The 21030-nt window shown below is 42.1% G+C and overlaps 1 protein-coding gene across 3 annotated transcripts in view; it reads left to right on the forward strand.

Moving 5' to 3' along the window:
• Window positions 1–21030, forward strand: part of PDZD2 (PDZ domain containing 2) — a 201833-nt gene that overhangs the window by 61809 nt on the left and 118994 nt on the right. For all 3 annotated transcript variants that reach the window (XM_014256982.2, XM_005527996.3, XM_014256983.2), the window contains exon 3: window positions 2456–3290. In XM_014256982.2, coding sequence (XP_014112457.2) covers window positions 2812–3290 — 479 coding nt within the window. In that variant the 5' untranslated portion in view covers window positions 2456–2811. The remainder of the gene's footprint in view (window positions 1–2455; window positions 3291–21030) is intronic.

The following is a 21030-nucleotide window of genomic DNA, read 5'->3' on the forward strand; positions in this document are numbered from 1 at the left end:
TGCCTGACTTTGACTGATCTCTTACTCTGGAACAGGCAGAGAAGAGGACAGTATGCCTCTGTAGTGATATTGTGCCATACTGTGTACTAATTCCCTGTGTATAGTTGGTAATTTTAACAAGGACTAAAGCAAAACTCAAACCAGTGTTGCATCTTTTGGTGTCATTTTTCAATAACTTTCTCTCTGAGCAATATTCTTCCGGATTGCCTTCTTGGTATTAATATGCATATAAAGGGTAACTTTTTTTTATCTTCTGCAAGTTTTACTTCATTTTTATGCCCTTATGTTTCTATCATTTTTGCCTATGTGTTCACACTATTTTTTCAAACTTGTGCTCAGTAACCTTTTAGTGTTCTTTCTTCTTGTCTTTGAGGAAAATGAAAAGCTCATGATGCTGCCAAGTCTTCTGATCCTTCTTCATTGAGATGCTATTGTTCCTGTGCCTTTTAAGCACAAAATATTGTTTCTTCGAGAAACTACAGCTCACCTTGATTTCTTTTTCCTTTAGACTCTTTTCCATGAATTTTCTATTAGCAGTTTGTTTTTTTTTTTTTTATCCACTGAAGCCAGGCATTTCTGTTTTTCTGCTCCCAATCCCTTGATTTTACAGGCATTCTTACATGAGTTTCTTTCCACCTTCTTACCCTCAACACACCTCTCTCTGGAGGCACTTCCCTGCTGATTACTTGACCCCATCCATTATGTGAGAATGTTGCTCTGAAGGCACCAGGACTTTCTATCTCCTACTGCTCTCCTTTCCTAGCAGATATCTCATGCTTGCACTTTCCTATTACCATTGTGTCAGCTGTTATCAGGTTCTTGGTTTAGTGTTTGTTGTGCCCTCCCCTGTATTTGTATTGTCTTGTGCTTTCCACCTTTATTGTTAACCGGATAATTTCAGTTCTTCCTCCCCTTTGTTCTGGACCTCGGAGAAAATATTCACATCATCCTCTGTGCCAAGGGATTCTGCCTCTACTTTCTTTTTGTTAGTCCACATATAAGCTATGCATTTTTAGATCAGTATTCCAGATCTAGGTTTTACTACAGCAAGTTCCAGTTATGTCAATTAAATCATTGCTTTTGTCTTAAACATGAGATCTTAAATAAGACTTAAGGTCTGTGTTAATAAAACCCCCACATATTCAGCAGTGTTGCATTAGGTATTTAAAATGTTCGGAGGATTTAATCTTATCTCCTAGCCAGTCCATGTCTGTATTATCACCTCTTGTTTTAGACATGTGCCTGGGCAGTTTCTGTCTTTATTCTTCCCCTTTTCTTCCCTGTTTTTCCTACCCAGAGCCTAACTCAGAAGTCCCTCTGACTAAGCAGGGGGCAAGTTCCTCCTTTCCCAAGCTGATGTCTATCCCTGTTGAGCCGCTGGTGTAACACCACCCTCTTGGTGAAGATGCTGGTGTCCTCCTGTACGAGCACCACATGTGGCCCTGATCTGTCCCTGCCTGAGCTTCCTTGGGGTCACTCCTGTCCATCTAGGTAGTGTGCCTCACAGCCAAAGAGGTGGCAGAATTTTGGATACAGCTTCTGGGCAGCAGGATTTTGCAAGAGCCTCCCTCTACACTCTTTCTTTTGGGGTTATAAGCTCTTTCTACAGCTTTTCTACCAAACACAAGCCTTTCAAACACATCTGCAAGAGCAGACCTGCAGGCTGCAAGACCGTAGCTGCTGCTTTCTTCTGCTTTCCTGGTGCACAGCTCACTGAGCAGCATCCACTGCTAGAAAATAAAGCCCTGAAAGAATCCAGTCAACCAGACTTGACTAGTGTCAGGGTTTTTTCTTCTTTCATAGATCCTAATGATCCTGGCAAAAAAACCCCGTCTCGCCCTGTTGCCTGCCCCATCTCCCCCTGCCTCCTGGCTGCCTGTGTGCCTCCCGCTCCAAACTGCAGAAAACGAGGATATTCACCTGCCCTACTCTTTTCCCAGGAAACTGGATAGTCACTTCCCTTTGATGCCTTACCCACAAGGCGGCTGTGAGCCACTGCTGCCACAAAAGGAGGGCCCCATTGGTGTCCTCACCCTTGGTGATTGCTGCTGCCCGTCCCTCTTGCGGTTTGCTGGGGAGCTGAGTCCGGGAAGAGCCCGGTTTAAGCCTATCCCAGCCCAAAACGACTGGCACGGACGGCAGGGCTGGTGAGGCCGGTGCCCCTCCGGCGGCCCTTGGAGCGGGTTTGGCAGGAATTTCTCCTCCGCTTCGGTGAGAGTCCTGGAGCTGCGGCAGGAGCATCCCCAGGGCTCTGCAATCCGCGTTTCACCGCCAAGGTCGGGAGCTGATGGTGACCTTTTATTCCCTTGCTGAGGAGAGCAGCTGGTGCCCTCAAGTGGTAAATCGCAGAAGGAGAGCGGCCGGGCCGTGCGAGCCGGCCTTGGGCCGCCGGGCCCGGGCTGCCGGGTTCCGCAGCGCTTCTGGCTGTTCTAACCACGCTGTTTCGCCCTTGCAGGACCTAAACGCTGTGGTGATCGTGGTGGGAAGGACGCTTTTTTCCCGACGGAGCCCGGACACCGGCGGCAGGCAGACCTGGACAGCCACAGACGCTCGCAAACTTGGCCCGCCAGCCAAGCTACAGCATCAGCCTGTTCGTAGGGCCGGCTGTGGTGCCTTGACACCGAACATCCTTCCTTGACTGTGCTCTTGGTCATCTGGAACCCCCCCAAAACCTCCGTGAGACTAGATGGAGCTTGCTTTGGCCCTGCAGCCCCGCTCCAGCGTGTCTCCCCCAGGGGCTGCGGGGGGCCACTGTGCACGACCTGGGAGTCGACTGGGGCTGATGCCGTGAGGGGATGCCCAGGAACAGCGATGCCCATCACACAGGACAACGCGGGGGTCTTCCTCCCCCTCCTGTGCCAGTGGCTGCAGAACAGCCGGAGGGAGGGAGCCGAGGGAGCCGAGCAGCAGCTCTGCCGCTCGGCTGTCCAGAAGCTGAGCGAGTACATCCAGCTCAACTTCTCCCTGGATGAGAGCAACCTGCAGCCAGGGAGCTGTGGGACTTTGGATACGGAGATCTGCACCATGTACCTGGCCCAAGAGATGCGGAAAAATGAGGTCCTGGGCTTGAGCTTTGGGAATATCCCTGCTCTGGGGGACTATGGAGAGAAGCGTCGGGGAGGAAAGAAGAGGAAGGCGCATAAGGGGCCTGTGCTCGACGTCGGGTGCATCTGGGTGACAGACTTGAAGAAGAACAGCCCGGCCGGGAAGTGCGGGAGAGTACGCCTGAAAGATGAGATCCTTTCTCTGAACGGACAGCTGATGGTCGGTGTGGATGTCACTGGAGCAAGGTAAGGGTGGAAAAGCTGCCACCAGCAGCTGCTGCCTCTGGTGCCACATGGTGCAAGTCACCATGGATGGAAGTCCAGGAGCAGAGGTTTTAATCTTTGCTTTCCAGCCCCTGAGAGAGCCCTGGGTTCGTTCTTGAAGTCTTATAGAAAATAAGTAACAAAAGCAAATTGATAATTAGCCTACATGTGCTATTCACACTTACACTGGAAATTTTTCAGGGGTCATTGGGTCAAAAAATTATACGTCATAATCACCAGAGAAGCTCCACTAAAACAGGAGCTTTCCTGGGTTTGTATAAAACTGTTTCCTAAGCAAAAAGGAACACAGATGCAACAGCATTGGGAGATATTTTTACAGGTGCTTTTTATTTTTGTTGAATTATTTCAGTTGAGGGAAGCATTTTTGACAGCTAAATGTTGTCTAAGACTTTCTCAAAGCAAGACATTTTTGTATTTTCCAGTTTGTAACAACTTAATTTTAATAAATTCCCTTTGATTTTAATGCATTTGCTCTCTGCTGATGTCTCCTGACCCAGAAAACTTGAAATCTTTAAGAGTTCAAATAAAAAAATTAAGATCCTTGCAATGATATAGATTATTCCTGTGGTGATTTTTTTTTTTTTTAATTCAGCTATTCCATGCTGTAAAATCAGTTTTTGCCCCAGTTTTGCTCTTTGTGGGCTGATAGACATTATCCTTTGCAAAGGCAGAAACCTTTCTCTGCTGTAGATGAGGATGTAAACATTCATTCATACCTAAGGTTACAATGTAATGTTCCTGAGGGCATGAAATACTTCCCCTCTTGCCAAAAGGAAATTTATTTTGGAAACCAAGTCCTAGTGAAGTGATCTCAACAGTCAGTGAATGTGACAGGAGTTTGGGCTGACCATCACTCCCAATTCTGACATGTGGCAGAATAAAAGCAGTGACACCTCAGTCTGTGGGTGCTGAGCAGCTCAACCTTCTGTGGTTTTACATGTATGAAAACTGCCCTCTGTAATTCCTAGCTTGTGATTCAGTGAGTGCATAAATATTGGTACTGTGGTGGTATCAGTCAGTGGCACCTCCAAATTTGAGAGTATTTATGGCAAAAGTCAGTTAGTTTGCTGTTTCCCCTTTGTCAGATGTCACTGTTTCTATATACAAGGGAATTGCTTGCAGTGGGCAGCAATTATGTTGTCTTATTAATAAGAGATTATTATGCAAAATGAGAGATAATAGCCAATGAAGTAAAAAATATTTGGATATCTGTCCTTTTCGGCCCGTCCCATAAGGTTTAATTTAGGGCTTGTTAATTTGGAAAGCTCTGTTATTAAACCAGTGAGCTGCAACTGCAGCTAATGTGAACCAAGTGCTCCATTTTCCTTACATTTTTGGACTTTACAAAGGCATAGTTTTGGTAGTGTGGGGCCAGCGTTGTTCTTAAAATCCTGTTTTAGAATATTCTACATCCAATTTAGGCCAAAATTTAGGACATTACTTACTCAAAACCTGTTTTATTTTCGGCATCCAAAGCATCCTCACCTACTGCTGACTTCTGTTTAACAAGGGTGATGTTGATGGATGACAGTTTGGGACCTTGATGATGCTCCCAGTTTGGAGAGCTGGCTTTTGCCTATCAGGGAGCTGGCTGGCAGCTCCAGCCCCATGTTCCCACATTGCTCATCTGGAGTGCTTGGGGATGCTTTGGGAGTCTTTCAGTAGCTTTCTCCATTGGGGTGCTCAGAAGGGACATAATTCTGTCTAGCTTTATAATAGGTCAAAAGGCAACATCAGCTTGCCTTCTGGGAAGACTGCTTCCAAGAAGAGGCTTTCTATAGCAATTCCATAATGCTGCTATGGTGGAAGTAGCAGAGCCCCTTTCCCCTTGGGTTTTCAAGGTGTTGTTGGGTCAGGACAGCACACTAAATAGTAGTTCTGATTCAATTTCTGACTGGCAAATTATTCTGTCTGAGCGAGAAGCACTTCCAGGTCAATACAGGGGGCTGTTGGTGCTCTGATTTGTGGTGTGATTTACTTAGTGGAGCCTGCACATGGTCAGTGAAAGTAAAATACTGACTTAGGTCCTGCAGCACCAGGCTGGATTGGGCAAGGCAAATCACTGCTTATGTGTTTATGCCACACCTGCCAAGTGTTCCAGGGCAGCCCCATCTTGCCTGATGAAGGAGTTTTTCACACTAACGCTATAGGGAATCTTCTGTTTTATTCCCTTAACAGTGGAGGATTTGGCATGGGGGTCTCACAGCTCTGCCATTTCCCACCTCTGCAGCAGGGTTTGCAGAAGTGTTCTCACATACCCTGGGCTTCGTGTAACCTCAGGTCTAGTTCCAGCTTCCCTCCAAACCCTCTCTGTTTCAAGGGGCAAACGCAATACACCAGAAAATGAGAGAGAAGAGGTGAAGGCACACAGTCCCTTCTGCTGGCTGTCCTATGGATGTGGTCAGCCTCTAGAGGAAGCAGGGGCAGATGGCTGGAGCTGGAATAGATTGGGCAGCCCTGCACAGATAGGGCTGTTCTGGCACCTGCCTGGTGGGCCTACAGGTCCTCATGTCTCAGAGTGGTGATGGGGTCAGATACGGTAAGAGCGTCACAACACTTCCTGGAGGAGCCAGCTGTGAGTACCACTCATCTGTCTGTCCTCGCTAGGAGAGCTGAATATGACTTCTTTAAAGAAAAGTTATTTATTTAAATTCCACCTGATTTCCATGTAAACAGCAGAGATAGGCTGATTATTGCTGAACTTGTTCTTTTTCTTTTTTTTCTTTTTTTTTTTTTTCTTTTCATTTAGAGAAACATTATGCAGTAATAAAATCAAAGCTCTTTGCTTAACAGGGTATTATTACATTAGAGAGGAATAATGTAGGTGGTGTCATTTTTGGTGATGCTAGTGATTGAGGGAAAATTATTGCTCTCTTTAGAGTTAGCAAATTGTGTGTGTCTATCAAACACAATTGCAGGGAAATGAGCTGTATTGGCATACTGAACAAAGGTTAATCAAAACTCTGCCTATTTATTTATCTTCTGTCTGTACAACTGTATCTCCAAAATATGTGGGTTATGTTCCCCCAGACAACAACTTCCTATGTATTTTGGATCTACTCTACTCATTTTGGGCTATTACTCACTTACTGGAGGGAGGCTGTTAGTATTTCTGCAGATGACAGATCAATCTTTCATTTCTTGAACATAACTGAATGGGGCTTCATTGAACAAGTCCTGGGAGCATTGTAAAAAAGAATTATTTTGTCATGAATATAATTCAGTTTGAAATGTTTGATTATGAATTTCATCAAGCATAGCTGAAGTGCTTGGACACAGCTACTATATACATTTAATCTTTAAAATCAGTGTTAAGTAGATTTCCAAATTCATTCTTGAAAAAAACAGAGTAAGATACATTACCAATGATGACAGTGTGGTAGAAACATGAGATATTATTATAATTTTGTCATTGAGAAAACCCAACCACTCCTTCAAAATATAATCTTTTTCATTGCCAAAAATTACCAAACATTGCCATATGTGGGAATAGAGTCAGAGAAGTGGCTGGCTTATTTTAAACCCACAAACTGGAGTTGCTTCCAAAAAAATGAAGAGAGAGATGTTTTGACAACTGTACCTTTGCACAGTGCTTTCTTAGTTTCTTCAGTCAGTGACCTGGGGGGAGTTGCCAAGACTCCTCCCCAGAACAGAGATGGCATGCCAGATTTCAGGGAAATCAGTTTATTTTCAAAGATGCTGAGAAAGACCTTCAGGAGTCAGGCCTGCAATGGAGAGGGAGCTTCAAGTGCTGCCACTGAAGGCGAAGTTTTTACTTCACTTGAAGCTGAGGATTTTCAGTAGAGCCAAGTTCTTTTCTGAGTGCTTGCTGCTACTGCACATGTTATGTTCATGCCTCCAGGATAGCTGGAACTATGAAGGTAAAGTCCTGCTCCTCCAGGTCAATGGCATTAGTAGATGTGTGATTATCAACATTCTAAGCACAGTCCTGCCTCTTTTTAGCTAGCAGCTGATTACAGGGGACAATTCAAAATGTCCAACAAAATTACAGGTCTCAAAATGTGCATAGCACTTTGTGCTGCCTGCTGTGGCAGTCATTAACAGTCCCGGGCTCTGCTGGGTGAAATCTTGATGTTCTTTGTCAAAAAAAGAGTTCTTGCTGGTGCTGGAAACAAATCATACAGTTCCTGGCTGTAATTTGAGACAGATTCTGCCCTGAACAGGGGTCTTCAGGAGGGAATCTTTGTTCCCTTGTTGTGAGCCCTGCAGACAAGGAGCAGACCCGTACCTGCAGAGCAGTGCATGTGCTCTGGGGCTGGGAGCGGTGAAATCCCTTCTGGGTCTGAGAAGAGCTGCTCAAAAATCTCAGTGTGATTTGAAAACTGTTTTTTCTGAAGAGCACACCTTTCAGGGCACTTTTTTATTGAGATCCCCTTTCCTCAGAAGTTTGAATGGAATTATTTTTTAAAAATAAACTGCTTTGCTCCTGCAATAGAAATATTTTCTTGCAGGGAGAAACATCCTTCCCTCTAAATGTGGTCACTCTTTGATATTTAGGCACTCCAGATTTGTATTTTCCATGAGGCACTGCTTCCTGCCATGCCATGTTGAGGCACTGTCACTGCCTCAGGAAGCTGGCTGTCCTTGCCATGACTACTTTGTCCCTGTCCTGGCAGCTGCAGTTGTCTCTGGAGCGCAGGCAAGATTTTGTTGCACTGTGTTACTTGGCAGTGAGTTCAAAATGCATCCATGTGCCCCTACTGATGTGTGGGGATGGGATACTGAGGAACCAGGATCAAGGACTGTGCTCCCTCAGCACATCAGCTGCAGCTTTCAGGCCACATTTTGGGTAACAAATCCATTCCTTAGTAGGGTTGGGTGTTGGGGTGTATGAATGCCTGTGTTAGGGTGGAAGAGGGTGGTTCAGATCTCTCTGCCTATGATAGGATTATGTGTCATTGAATTTTTTTGGGATTTATCTTCCTGTCAGTGCAATCTCCTTTATACATCCTTTATATTACTGAAAAATCACCCCAAGAAAACCATCACTAGTCATCACAGAAAGCTTTGTCTCACAGCACCCCCACCTCCCAGGTGGATTGATTGCTCTGTGTTTCCTCACCTCCTTCCTAAAGCAAAAGTGCTTCCAAGACAAAGTGCTGTTCAGTATAAGCAGCTTCTTTGTCTGGTGTTAGAAGGGCCTTCTCTTGGTTATGTCCACAAGGAAATATTTTTGTTTTAATAGGAAAAATAATGGAAATTTATCCTGTCCCTTTGCCCTTGGCCAAGGTGCAAACATTTCTGTGGGAGCTTCTTGTTAAAATATTAACAGCACTGACTACACAGTGAAAAACAAATACAGTGGTCCTGGAGACTTAAGCCTCCAAATGCAGTTTCAGGGAATAGAGTTCTCATAACTGACCTGAAAAATAGCCCCAACCTGTTGTGGAATTGAATTAGTTTCCTTTTTTATATCGTATTACCAATCTTCATGCTGCTAAGTGATGGATCAGGGCATGGAGGTTGAGACCTGGGGCTTGTTATCACGGGCAAGGATGAGAAGCCTGTGCTGACATGCCCTCCAAGCTGCCTGGTGCACAAGTCCTGAGGATGGAAAATAAGCAGCACGTGAGGATTTTGGTTGAGTGTTTTCTCATCCAGTTGAGCTGCTTTGAGCTGGGATACAGTGAATGTGTGCTGAACCTGTGCAAAATGAGAGAAAGCATGTCTAACATTTGCAAGGCACAGTTTAAGTCTCACTGTGCTCCTTAAGTCTGGAGTACGCAGTCTGCTCTGAAGCACGGCTGCTGTATTTTACACTGATAGTGGATATAAATCCCCTGCTTGATTGTGGGTATGAATTCCTCCCTCTCCCTTAAAATATAGCAGGACTAAGAAACTAAGAAAGACATGCTTTTCTTTCTTTCTTTTGTGTTTCCTGGAAGGTATGAGCAGACTTAGCCACACATGTTGAGAAATAAATTGCTCTGAAGAAATGAGCTTTATTCCAAATCCTCTCTTAAGAGCCAAAGTCTTAAACAGAAGGTCACTAATCCCCAGACTCAGCAGAGATCATTTAGCTGGTTTGTCCTCTTTGCTTTATTAATCTGAGCGTGTGTTCACTCAGTTTCTCCTCCTCACCATCCAATTCCTGCCATACCTCTCAATGTCCCCATGCCAAGCCTCTGTGGAGGCACAACCCATTCCCTTGTAGCAATGGCCATTAGCAACATCCCATCACTACAACTGCCTCCTCAACAGACTTTATGAACTCCTCATCTGCCTCAAATTTGCATCTTATTTATCTTCTTGCTCAGATGAGTTTTATCTAAACCCCATAAAAAAGATGGAAAGACTTCCACTGACTTAAATAACTCACATCCTCTATGTGTTTGCATGTTTGTCCAAAAATTTAGGGATCAATATGCCTGTCATTGCCTTCCACATAGTGTCAGCATCAAACAACAGAACTGGCCTCTCTAGAAATTGTGATTCCCCAGAAGCATTCATGTATAACTAGGCAACATCCTGAGGGTCATCTGCCAAAATTGCTTGCAGCTCAGCCTCTGCACACTTGCTTTTCAGAGTCATTGCATCAGGCTTGAAAAGACTTGGACAGAGGTTGGTGGTGTTGCCTTAGGAGTGTAAAAACTTCAGAGGTTATAGAGAGGGGTTTTTCTGTGCTTTGTGTTTGTTTTAATGATCTGTGAAAGTTCTGATTAGAAATCACTGCCTTGCTGCCCAATGTATAGCTGTGCCTCTCCATTTAATTTGCTTTTCTGACCATGCTGTAATTACAAGAGAATAAGCCCAGTGTTTGGGAGGGAGCTTTGCCCTCTCTGCTCTTCCCTCTCTGCTCATCCACTGTGGGAACAACCTGTTTTGGTGAGTCAGCCTTGTGCCTTGTCATTTACCCTGATACCAAAGTGCCAGCAGGATCCCTTTTACATCCTGAGTGGGATTTTCAGCCTGACACACAGCAAGCATCCCATGCTCTCAGGTCATCTAGAAGTACAGTCAGGATGCAGCAGAACTCAGCTAATTGGCAAACTGCTGGAATGTGCAAAATAAGCGTCACTTTTTTCCACCAGTCAGCCAAGTAACAGGTGAGGCCTTAGCCACAGCATCAGTTATTTTCACAGCCTCTCCAGCAGTGCATTGCTAGCACAGAACAGTGCTTTAGCCATCAATAATTAAAAATACAGATGTTCAAAGACACAAGCAGGGAACATTCCGTTCCCATTATTCCTTCTCTTTCTGTAATGCTTGTGCCCTTACACACCAGTTTGCCATGTGCAGTCATTCACAGCTTCTTGTAAACTGTAAATGTGACTTTCTCTTCATGTTCTGGGAGCCCAGAATTTTGCACAAAGCAAGCTGTGGGCTAAGGACTGATTTTCTTGAGACAGAAGCTCTGAGCTGCTTCAAGAGGAAGACGTGACTGGAGCTAAGTTACTGAGTGGCAGTGAGAATTCTGGGAGGTTGTCCTTTTCCACCCTTGCTGATTGATGTGCCATGAGATCTGGAAAGGCAGAGCTTCTCCAGTCCTCATTCAAATATTTTTTCTTACAGCACTGGGCTAAGTGAGCAGCATTCTCATTCTTACACGTGTTTTGGGGCTGCTCTGCAAGTAGGCCATGATCATATCCTCTTACCAGCCTCTGAGTGTGATGTTGCTGTCCTGGAAGATGGACTAGAACTGAACTGTGACCCTTCAGAGCTAAAAGCATTAACAGTGATGTCAGATTAAAACCACTTATCCCCTGTCACTGAGAATCTGGCCTGAACTGGGAAGCACAGGAGCAGGGAGGGTTGAAAAATGATGAACAGGAGACAGTTCCACAGTCAGGGGCTCAACATCAGTCTCAGAAAGATGGTTTGTCAGCATGAACCTGCCATCTATGGACATAAGTGAGAGGATAAATACAATAAACATACATGAGATCAGCAAAGAGACAGGTATATAATCACAGAGACAGCTGTTGCAGTGGATGGCTTTTGGGATGGGATTTTTTTTTTTAACATGGAAAACTCATTGGTTTTTTAGCTGATGTGACACTTGCCTCCAGCTCCAAGCCATATCACATGTTCCTTGAAACTTCTTTTTCTGTTTCCTTCTTATCAGATGTGGGCTAAGAGGGGAAGGGCATATGTATCAACTACAGACTCTGCAGTATTGCTCACTGTACTTGCTTCTTTCTCTGGTAAAATATATGATGTTCACTAAGATCACCTGAGCCTCCAAAGGAAAACATGTTTAACAGACCAGTAGCAGGGACAAGGTAAGTTGTCAGTCATTGCCACAAGATTTAGGGCAGTTCAAGAATGCTTGTACCTTCCAAAACAGGACAAGAGTAAAGCAAATGGTGATTATTAGCAGCAAACATCACCCAAGAGCATCCAAGACTCAGGAATCCCATCCAACTGAACCCTCTTTAACAGGAATGTGAGAAACTAGAGGTAGATGGAAAATAGATTCAGGCTTTTTCAAAATAAAACAGAAATGTTGAAACATGACTGAAAGAGATTACTGTTTCAGCTGATGCCTAAGACTCATTTCTATAGTTTGACAAGGTGACAAGGTCTGGTTTTAACCCTTCTCCACAGTAGATGCTGTAGATATCCAGATTATCTTTAAAAAAAGCCTAAAAAAAATCCAAACAAACAAACAAACAAACAAAAATTTTTTTAAAAATAAATAATTTATTAATGTAGTAATATCTTTGACTTGTGTTTCCTATGGCATTATTCGATCACTGGAATAGGTTCAGACTAGCAGGGTAACAATTTGATGAAACAAATGTCAGGGAAATCTTCCTTCCCATCCTCCTACACTTTGACTAATGTCTCTTTTTGCCATCATAACTAAAGAATTACTAAGTGCTTGCCAATTTTCATAGCCTGGGCTATTTTTATTTTAGTAGCAAGGAGAAAAGCACAGACATGTGCTAACCAGTAAACTTTGTGGTACCATCTATCTGAATACAGAGCCCTAGGCTAGAGGATGGGGAATTCCATCTTGAAAACTTCTGGATGACAAATGGAGCCAAACCAGTGTGTGATGTTCATACTGAAAATGGTTTTTAACAAACACTAATTGTTCTGCTGAAAACAACATTTCATGTTTTCATATGTGGAAGAGTTCTATTAAAACAGATTTTTCTCAGTTTCCTCTAGAGGGCAATGTCATATAAATATTTAAAGCAATTTCTGGGTTCTGTCAACCAGGAATTTTAGCCTGTCTTATCTAGGAATTTGCAAGACAGCAGTGAAAATTGTTTCTTTACATGCTTTTAAGATGTGTATATACATAATATAATCTGATTATCGGGCTTGTAGAGTGCAGTAGCTAATCCCTTTAAGAAGCAAGAAATATGTGCATTTTGGGTAGATTTGGATATTCTGGAATGTGAAGAGGGAACTGCTGATGAAGACTTGACTCTCTTCTCTGCCTGTGCAGCTTCAAGGACTTCTAAGAGCTGCATGTGACAATGTGACAATTGTAAAAAAGATTATAATCCAGTCCTCTAGGAATGAAGTTACCAGTTGTAGTTTATGTCAGTAGCTGGAACTTCAGAGCAGAAGATAAATCTAAATACCAAGTCCAAATGGTTCGTAAGACCTAGAAAACAGAAAGGTATTGTGTTATTATTTATTTCTATAAGAATTTATGCATATATTCCTGGGTTCACTGCTTGTATGGCTTGTTTGATAGATGTTAATAACAGCAAAATTTTCAAATTATTTGTCCACATAAACAGCTGCTAAAATTAGTATGAATCAAAGGTGGTCACTCTGGACCTTAGTAATTTAATTTAAGTGATATTTTTAGTCACTGTAGTATAAAAATGGTAACAATAGATAAAGGCTGTTTTGTTTTCCTTAAAGCTCAGGTGTAGGATTTGAAACACATTTCCAGGGGAATAAATTTATTTTCTGTCACCTGTATCATTACCTTCCTTTCTTCTCCCAAACTGACATTAGTAAAATTAAAAATTGCTCAGGACATTGCAACGTGAAAATGGCTTTAGGGAAATAGTGTTACAATGTTTTCTCCTTTCCTCTCCTGATGGCCACTAGTCCTTTGGAGATTCACCATAATGGCCTTAATGGATTATTTTGCAAATCCTATACGTTTACTGTATTCACATTTACTGAATTTGTGGGTTAACATTCTTGAAAAAATATTTTTTCCAAAATAGTAGTGGGAAATCTGTAGGTTCTCTAAATGAATGAAACTGTTAGTTTGTTTTTCCCCAGAAAGGAAACACAATTAATTGAAGTAAAACACTTATTCCCCAGAGTGCTTTATTTTGAAAACAACGGCCTGTGAATGAAAAATGCAGTATTTGATTTGCTTCAATGCCAGCAGGCATTAGGTAGCAAAGCAAGATTTGCCATCTACTTTTGAGTAAGAAAATCCGAGGCCTTCTGTAGGTTTAAAAGCTTAAATAGGTGAGAATTGCTTTTTAATTATTGCTGCTGGCCAGGCAGGACGTTTTCTTAAACTCTGCCTCAACAGAAGTATGATAAGCAGTTTGCAAATGTTAAGTTCCTGGGAAAAATTTTTAGAGACCCTAGAAGAAACGAAATATTCTTAGTTTCATTTCTCCTGCTGGATGAGAAGCTTCATGTTTGAACCTTATATTCATCACCACCTTCATTTAGGGCCTGTAGTTTAGATCTCTGAATTAGCTGACAGTTTAATGCTAAATCGCAGGGGGATTTTTCCTTGCCTGTCTGGAAGGAGTTTGGGGCTGTAGGTGTGTGGGAAGGTTGGTTCACCCTGGGCTGGGATCTCTGTTCATGGGTAGCCCAGGGAATGTCACACCTCATGGCTTCAGGTACTGAAGGAACCACCAAGGCTCACAGCTTCATCTTCTCCTGGTCCCCTCTGCCTCCCTTGCTGGTGAGTGTTCTGCAGTGCAGCTCTCCTGCTGCTATACCCGATGTTTCTGACAACTCCGTAACACCCTGGGCTTTGCTGGAATGCCTTCCCACGCCAATTTGCCTTCCAAATTTGCATATCTGTCCCACCAATACACTAAATAGTTGACTCCTGATACGGTTTTCTATTACGGCCATCATTTGGAAAGTAAGTGGTATATACAGCACAGCAGAAAATTATTTAGCAATCCAGTTTCATCAGAATGAACTATGTGGTTAAAATAAATTGAATTTCAATAATTCATCAGTTATGCTATGGAGAAAGAAATAATAGTTAAAAAAGGTGCCAAATGGATTAGAAGTTAATGGCTGGTGAGTGGAATTCTAAATCAACAAGGGTTTACTACAGGGTTCTGCCTTTAAAAGAACTCTATATTAAATAGTGGATGAGAAAGGTGGAATATCAGTGCTTCATAAGAATGATTTTGTGGCTTAAATGCTTTCTCTGATGACCTCAGAAACAAATTATAAACTGTGGAAATGAATTTAGGGAGCATCATCATTAAGAAAAAAATCATGCAAGTTAGAGAAGTAAACATCTCTCTTCAGACAGGTAGATTTCAGATGAGCTTCAAAACAAAAGAGGTAAATGAAGAGAGGGTAGAAGAAATTTAGGATGGAAGAAGGACTTAGAAATTCATTAATCCTGGCTGGATGAATAACAATCAGAAATGTTTTGTCTAATGTGTAATTAAATTAGATATCATTATCTGTTAAAACCATTCAGCCATCTCTAATAACCAAGGAAACCAATCCTGGGTCCAGGTGCTAGCTCTCCTGAGGTTTTCCTGGCCTCAGGGATATTCTCTCATTTAATGATAGTATCAATAATAGTATTAAAGAATATGAAAAGTAATAGTCTCCCTTTTAATATAATCTTCAACATGCAGAGCAGCACACCTGGGACCCACTGTCCATGTCCTGCATCAGGGGAATCATGCGTGACTTTGCAAAGCCAAGTGAAGATCTCCTCTAGATTAAAAAATGTCATATACTGTGCTATATATGGAGTCACAAGCTGGTGTAAGAATCCAGCATGAACCCAATGTAAAGAACTAGTTTAAATTCCATGTAAAGTTTTGACTTCTTCACATTTTAGTGGCATTTGCTATTTACTTGTAGCTCATGCTGCTCTCTACAGTAAGCCCATGCTGGTTCCACCTTTACCTTCCATTTCTCTTCCGCATGCTTCTATATTAAATCATTGACTTGTAAATTATGTTTTCATAAACTCTATATGACTTAGAGCTATGTATCTACCTCCTGTCAGGGTCTTACAGCCTAATGGATAGCACGTGTGGACTTAAGAAGTGTTGGGTCCTGGTCAAGCCTTTTCCCCACGCTGTGAACAAGTCATGGCCCCAGTGACAGGGAGGTGATGACAGCAGCTCACTTTCTGAAGGTGCTTGAGCTCTCAGGAGGAAAAGCACTTTATTAAATGCTGAGTTTTATGGCAGAGCATTTCTTTCCAGGTACTTGCTTGTCTGGTGCAGGGTTATAAAGTCAGAGTACCTTCACAAGGGCTAAAATTCGTTGAAATACCTGTTTCTGCAGAAGTACATTTGAGCAATACAAATAAGCTCTAGCTTAGAAGATATCTAAGTTATGAATTTAGCTATTATCCAGTCTTCCCAAGTATCTCCAAGAGGTTTCAGTGTACAAGAGCATGATTTACTTACCTGTAGAGTTTCCTAGAATAATGACAGAATGGAAAAACTGAATTCTGTTTTTCCAAGGCCTTGAAGCCAAAACCCTTGTCCTTTCCTGTGCCTAGCGCTTGCTTTGTGGAAAAAAAAATAATCCAAAACCAAAACAAAACAAATTCCTTCAGCCTTGTTTTTGTTGTTGTGATCTAGCCAACACACAGCTGAAGTCTGATTTCCAGATACAGTATTTGAGATTTTGAGATTTTGGACAGAGAAGGCACAAAGCAAAGCCTGCTGGAGCTGCCAGTTTTCTGGTTGGAGTGCTTGCTCCAGTTTATAAAACTTTGCATATTATACCTTACTGCGTTATCTTTTAGAGCTGAAATAGTGAAAAAGTCTCACAGGGCTAAAGACTTAGTATGGGGGTTTATTAAGGAAAAAGGGGCCACTTTATGGCTTTATTGGGGAAAATATGATTAAATTATTTCCTGTTTAACACAACTCTTGTTTTGTGAGAACTTCCTTGCAAGTATGAACAGGCTAATTGGAAAGCTGAGGAGGAACTGGTATCAAAGATAAGCATGTGAGAAAAAGAGGGTTAAATATAACCATATTATTTCATTGCATGGCAGACATATACAGGGAGCAGCCTGGTAATTCAAGGGCCATTCTCCTACCCCAGCTCCCAAACTTTACCCTCTCTCATGGTCACTTCACATGTCCCCCTTGCTTTGTGGTCCCCAGTTTGCCAGTCAAGGAGCCCCTGGGATACGTGCAGGAGTGGTGTGGGAGTTTCAGGTGCAGACACAGGGAGGAGGTTTGTATGTAATCCATGTAATAGTTTCTGGGGTTCCCCAGGCTCCTTTTCTGAGGACTTACTTGGTGCATGGAATGGGACAAAAAAGTGAACGTGAGGTTGGGCTGAGAGTGTCCTTTTTGGTTGCATTTTGCCGCGTGCTCTTTCAGCAGCATTCATCAAAGTAACCTGGATATTGTGTCCTGGGGAAATAGCTTGATTGAATATATAAGTTTTAAACTTGGCATTGCTCTTACTTTTCCCCACGTTGCCTGCATATTAGAACCTTTAACCTTTAGATTGTGTCAATTTATGAAAATTCTCCTGCGTCATTACTAAAGCTTGATTTTTTGTCTCTTTTCCTTTCAACTGATGGCAAAATCTGCTCCTGATTTAGGAGGAAGGCTTGGAGCCTTACCAAATGAAAATGTGAAGCCAAAGAACAGCATTTGTTATTTGGGATACCCCTTCTTTCTTAGCAGAATCAAAAGGCAAACTATTTTTCATCCCTTGTAAAGTGGTTACATATTCATTGAGAGGGAAGGAGGTGAATCCCAAGTGTTAGGAGATAGAGGAGCAGTTTCTGGTTTTCATATGTGTAAGCATTATGGCAAGGCAAATTGATTAACTAAAGAGGGGATTCTTGGTTTATGATCATGTAAAAGAATTGAAACTGCAGGATGTGTTCTCTAAAATGGTCAGCTACCACAGACTGGTCTAGAAGAAAACATCACACCTAAAAAAAATAAAATAAAAAAAAAGAGCTAAGGATAGTCATAAATCTTCAATCCAACAAGATTATGAGATAGCCTAGGGAAAAATCCAAAAGGGATCAGAAATCCAAGAAGGATCCTGCCCATGGAGCGCATAGGAACAGCGTCTGAGGTCTGCAATCAGTACCAGATGCTGCTGATACATGGTGTAGATCTTGTAACAAAGAAATGCTGGACCAATTCAGCCCAAGCAGGAAGTCTTGCAGATTAAATTTGTATTAGTTGGAGTCTGTAGATTGCTTTAGCAAGCAATATTGAGCCTGGGTGTTAAGATGATCTGGATCAAGAAACCCAAATTAGGTTTCCTCCTTAAAGAGGAATGAGCACATTTTGGCACCAGTTTTCATAACGGTTTTAGAAAGAAAATATTTGGAAACAGATACAGTGTGTTTATGTATATTAAATCCAGTCTGTGAAATAAAACTTTCTCTGACTGCACAGAATGGTCAGAAGACTCCTGGAACAAAATCCCCCCTAAATTTTATGTGTGTTTTAAGGAAGACTCTTGAAACATTAATAAGTGGCGAGTGGATGGCACATTCTGATATGTGCTGGGAAGTACGCACAGATGAAATGCAGGATGGTTTGCGATGTTAAAAAAGCAAACAAGATCTGGGCTTTCACTTGGAATATCATAAGGATCACAGCCTATTACATTAATGGAGGTTTTTCTAGCATAAAATGAAAGCCACAGTCTCTGCAGCCCAGGGCGAGGACACTGGGGAGAGTAATGTAAAATGACTCCAGGGTGGAGTACAGGTTGCTGGAGGGGGCAACCTCTGTTGTAACCTACATTATTTTTGTAGTTAAAGAGAAGGAAAAAGTGTTACTTTGATAGGAAATCCTAGTGAGCAAGAACATATGGGCAATGAATTGGGAACTTTGGAAAGTTAATCCATGAACTGAGAGCCTTTGTAGCCCCACCTGCTACACAAGTCCTGATAGCTGGGGTGCTGTGAGTGCAAGTAGAGCCTAAGCATCCTGCTGGGTATTTGCAAGGGGGTAAAACACTCTATTCCCTGGTCTGCTCTGAGAACACACAGTGCCAGAATTTGTGTAACTCACCTTGAGATGTGTCTGAGGGTTGGTGCACTCATGGCACATTTCTTTAGCAGAAGGTCTGGCCTTGCTACCCCTGGCCCAGCATTATCCTGCAGTTAAGGTAGTGATGGGCTGGGAACTGGCCCCAGCCCTCCTCTCCATGGCCCTTCTTCTCTCTCTTGTCTTAATCTTATGCTTAATCTTCCTTGTGATTTTTCTGGATGTGTGGTCATGTTCCATTCTGTGTCACGGCTAAATCACTTCCAACACTGCAAGTGAGGGATGAGCATCTGGAGGCACCATCCTGGAGCAGATTGCCAGCAACACCTTGATGGGCTAGTTGCTCTCTTGCCCAAATCAATTTCCTCTGGTAGTTTTGGAAATCCCAGTATGAGACCTGAGCAGTCACAGGTGTGCAGAACCCCTCCAACCTGCAGCTGTGCCTTGCTACCTCCAGACTGGGGTTGGTGGGTCTGAGGTACATTTTTCCCCTCTCTGTTGACCCTTTGGGATTATAATGATATGTACATTGTGTTTGGTGTAGACAGGGAGTATTCAGATTGCTGTTCTTGTACAAAAGGAAACAAACCCCCGTGATAGCTGCATTCCCCTAGGCTTCTGAGCACCCCGTGCAACATTTTACACTTAGCAGAGCGTAGAGTTAAAAATAGTTCTTGTTGTCAAAATATTTCTTGGTAGTAAAAATGTCCTTAGGATACTTTGTGAAGTGGTAACCTTTGGACATAACAGGGTAAGGAAAAATCAGAACATAATCTTTAATGCTTGGAGGGGGGGTAAAGTTTGTCTTAATTGCACAGTATGGGAGAAAGTTTAAGAGCAGAGAAAAGTGCCATCACCTTGAGGAAGGAAAGAATGGAATTTAAATGGAAGTCTAAGAGTGAGTATGTAATGTAAGATACTATATCTTTGTTAAGTATTTTTTCCTTTGGTATTTGAAAGTTTGTCTGGGAGAAAATGTCTGACTGTGTAGTGGATGAAGGTCTTGTTGGGAGTCTTTGAATTCAGGGCAGGGTAAAGCCTGGCTTTTCACTTTTTATTTGATTTTAGAGGGTAATGTAATTCTAAATTTGGCCTGCAAGTTATAATTTCTAAAAACAAGCTTAGATACGTGTTTCTACCCTGGGAAAAAAAACACTCTTAGTGATAACAGATTGTTTTGAGCAAATGCATGTTCCTGTGTAGAGTCTCAGAACTGGGCCATACACTGTAAAGAAGTGAATGTATTAAGTGAACAAAAATTTGAATTAAAACAGAGGACATTACTGAGAAAAATGCATACAGTAAATAGGGATTCTAATGTGACAGACAGCTTGATTATTTTTTTCATTCTAGTAACTGTATGTGGAGTTAAATGTAGTAGATAAGGCAAATTGCTTAAAGGCTGTGTGATTTCTGGCTTATTCCTCTCTGTCTTACTTCAGCAGTAGCAGTACGTTTCCTTATATCTGTTTTCTGCTCTCCAATCTGAGCTATTGCTTCGTATTTTGAAATTAAATGCAGTATACTTAATGCCATATAAATCACCACTCTTGTGAACTATATGATATTGTATTGTTCTGGCAGTACAAAGTTACCTGAATTAGAGAACTGCTGTGTGAGAAGGCTTTATCGCAATTTATAGTAGCCTCTAAATAAATTCTACAAGCACATAGGGAAAATAATTTAAAAAGTGAGGTCAGAGCTATATAATATAGATACATTGCATCATGGTTTGGAGTTTCATGGAATATTCTCTATAAGTGAGTAGTTTTTAATTTCTATAATTGATTTTTAAAAATACCAGCTTATAAATAAACTGCAAATGCATAAAATCATCTTTAATAGGATTGCTTACTAAATATAAATATTTCACAAACAACTCTCTGCCCTCAGAGCTCAACCTCTGGCTAATGGAGCATATTTTGAAGATCATATTCCAGAAAGGGGCTTGTGGGGAACAGTGGGAGGGGGTTATCAATACACATCTGTACATTACAATGTAATGTACAAGTCTGTACATTGCAAACTACTGACTGTATTTTGAGTGCTATAAAAATAATAATTATGACCAAGTGAACAGAAAAATAAAATTGAGAGGTTCAATTTCTTGACAGCTCTCAGTAGAGTTTCCAATGGATTGCTATCCATATCTTACTTAAAAATCCCTGCCTTCTGTTGTAGAAAACATCTCTGACTGTAGCCCATGTAATTAAGGAATATAGATGAAAAGCTTGCTGACACACACAGACAGGGCATCAGAATGTCTCCCAAAAATCAGTGAAAAAGCATCTAATTTGCTACTATTTGTATGGTGGCAGGGATAAGTGAGTGTTTACAAATAATTCTAGTTTAGGTCTTGTAAAGGCCTGTCTGCCTGCAATTTGCACATAAAACCCTAATAAAGATTAAGGGCTGGGTTTTTTTCCAGCCAAACCTGGAGCTGCTTGGAATTTTTTTGGTCATTGGAATTGTTCTGCACACCCCATGAACTTGCAGCCAGCAGAAAAAGATGGGGGTGTAACTCCCAGCTGAGCACT

Source organism: Pseudopodoces humilis, chromosome 4 (genome assembly GCF_049639895.1).
Source record: "Pseudopodoces humilis isolate 2021_Gansu_Grassland_sample_001 chromosome 4, ASM4963989v1, whole genome shotgun sequence".
NCBI classification, from domain to species: Eukaryota; Metazoa; Chordata; class Aves; order Passeriformes; family Paridae; genus Pseudopodoces; species Pseudopodoces humilis.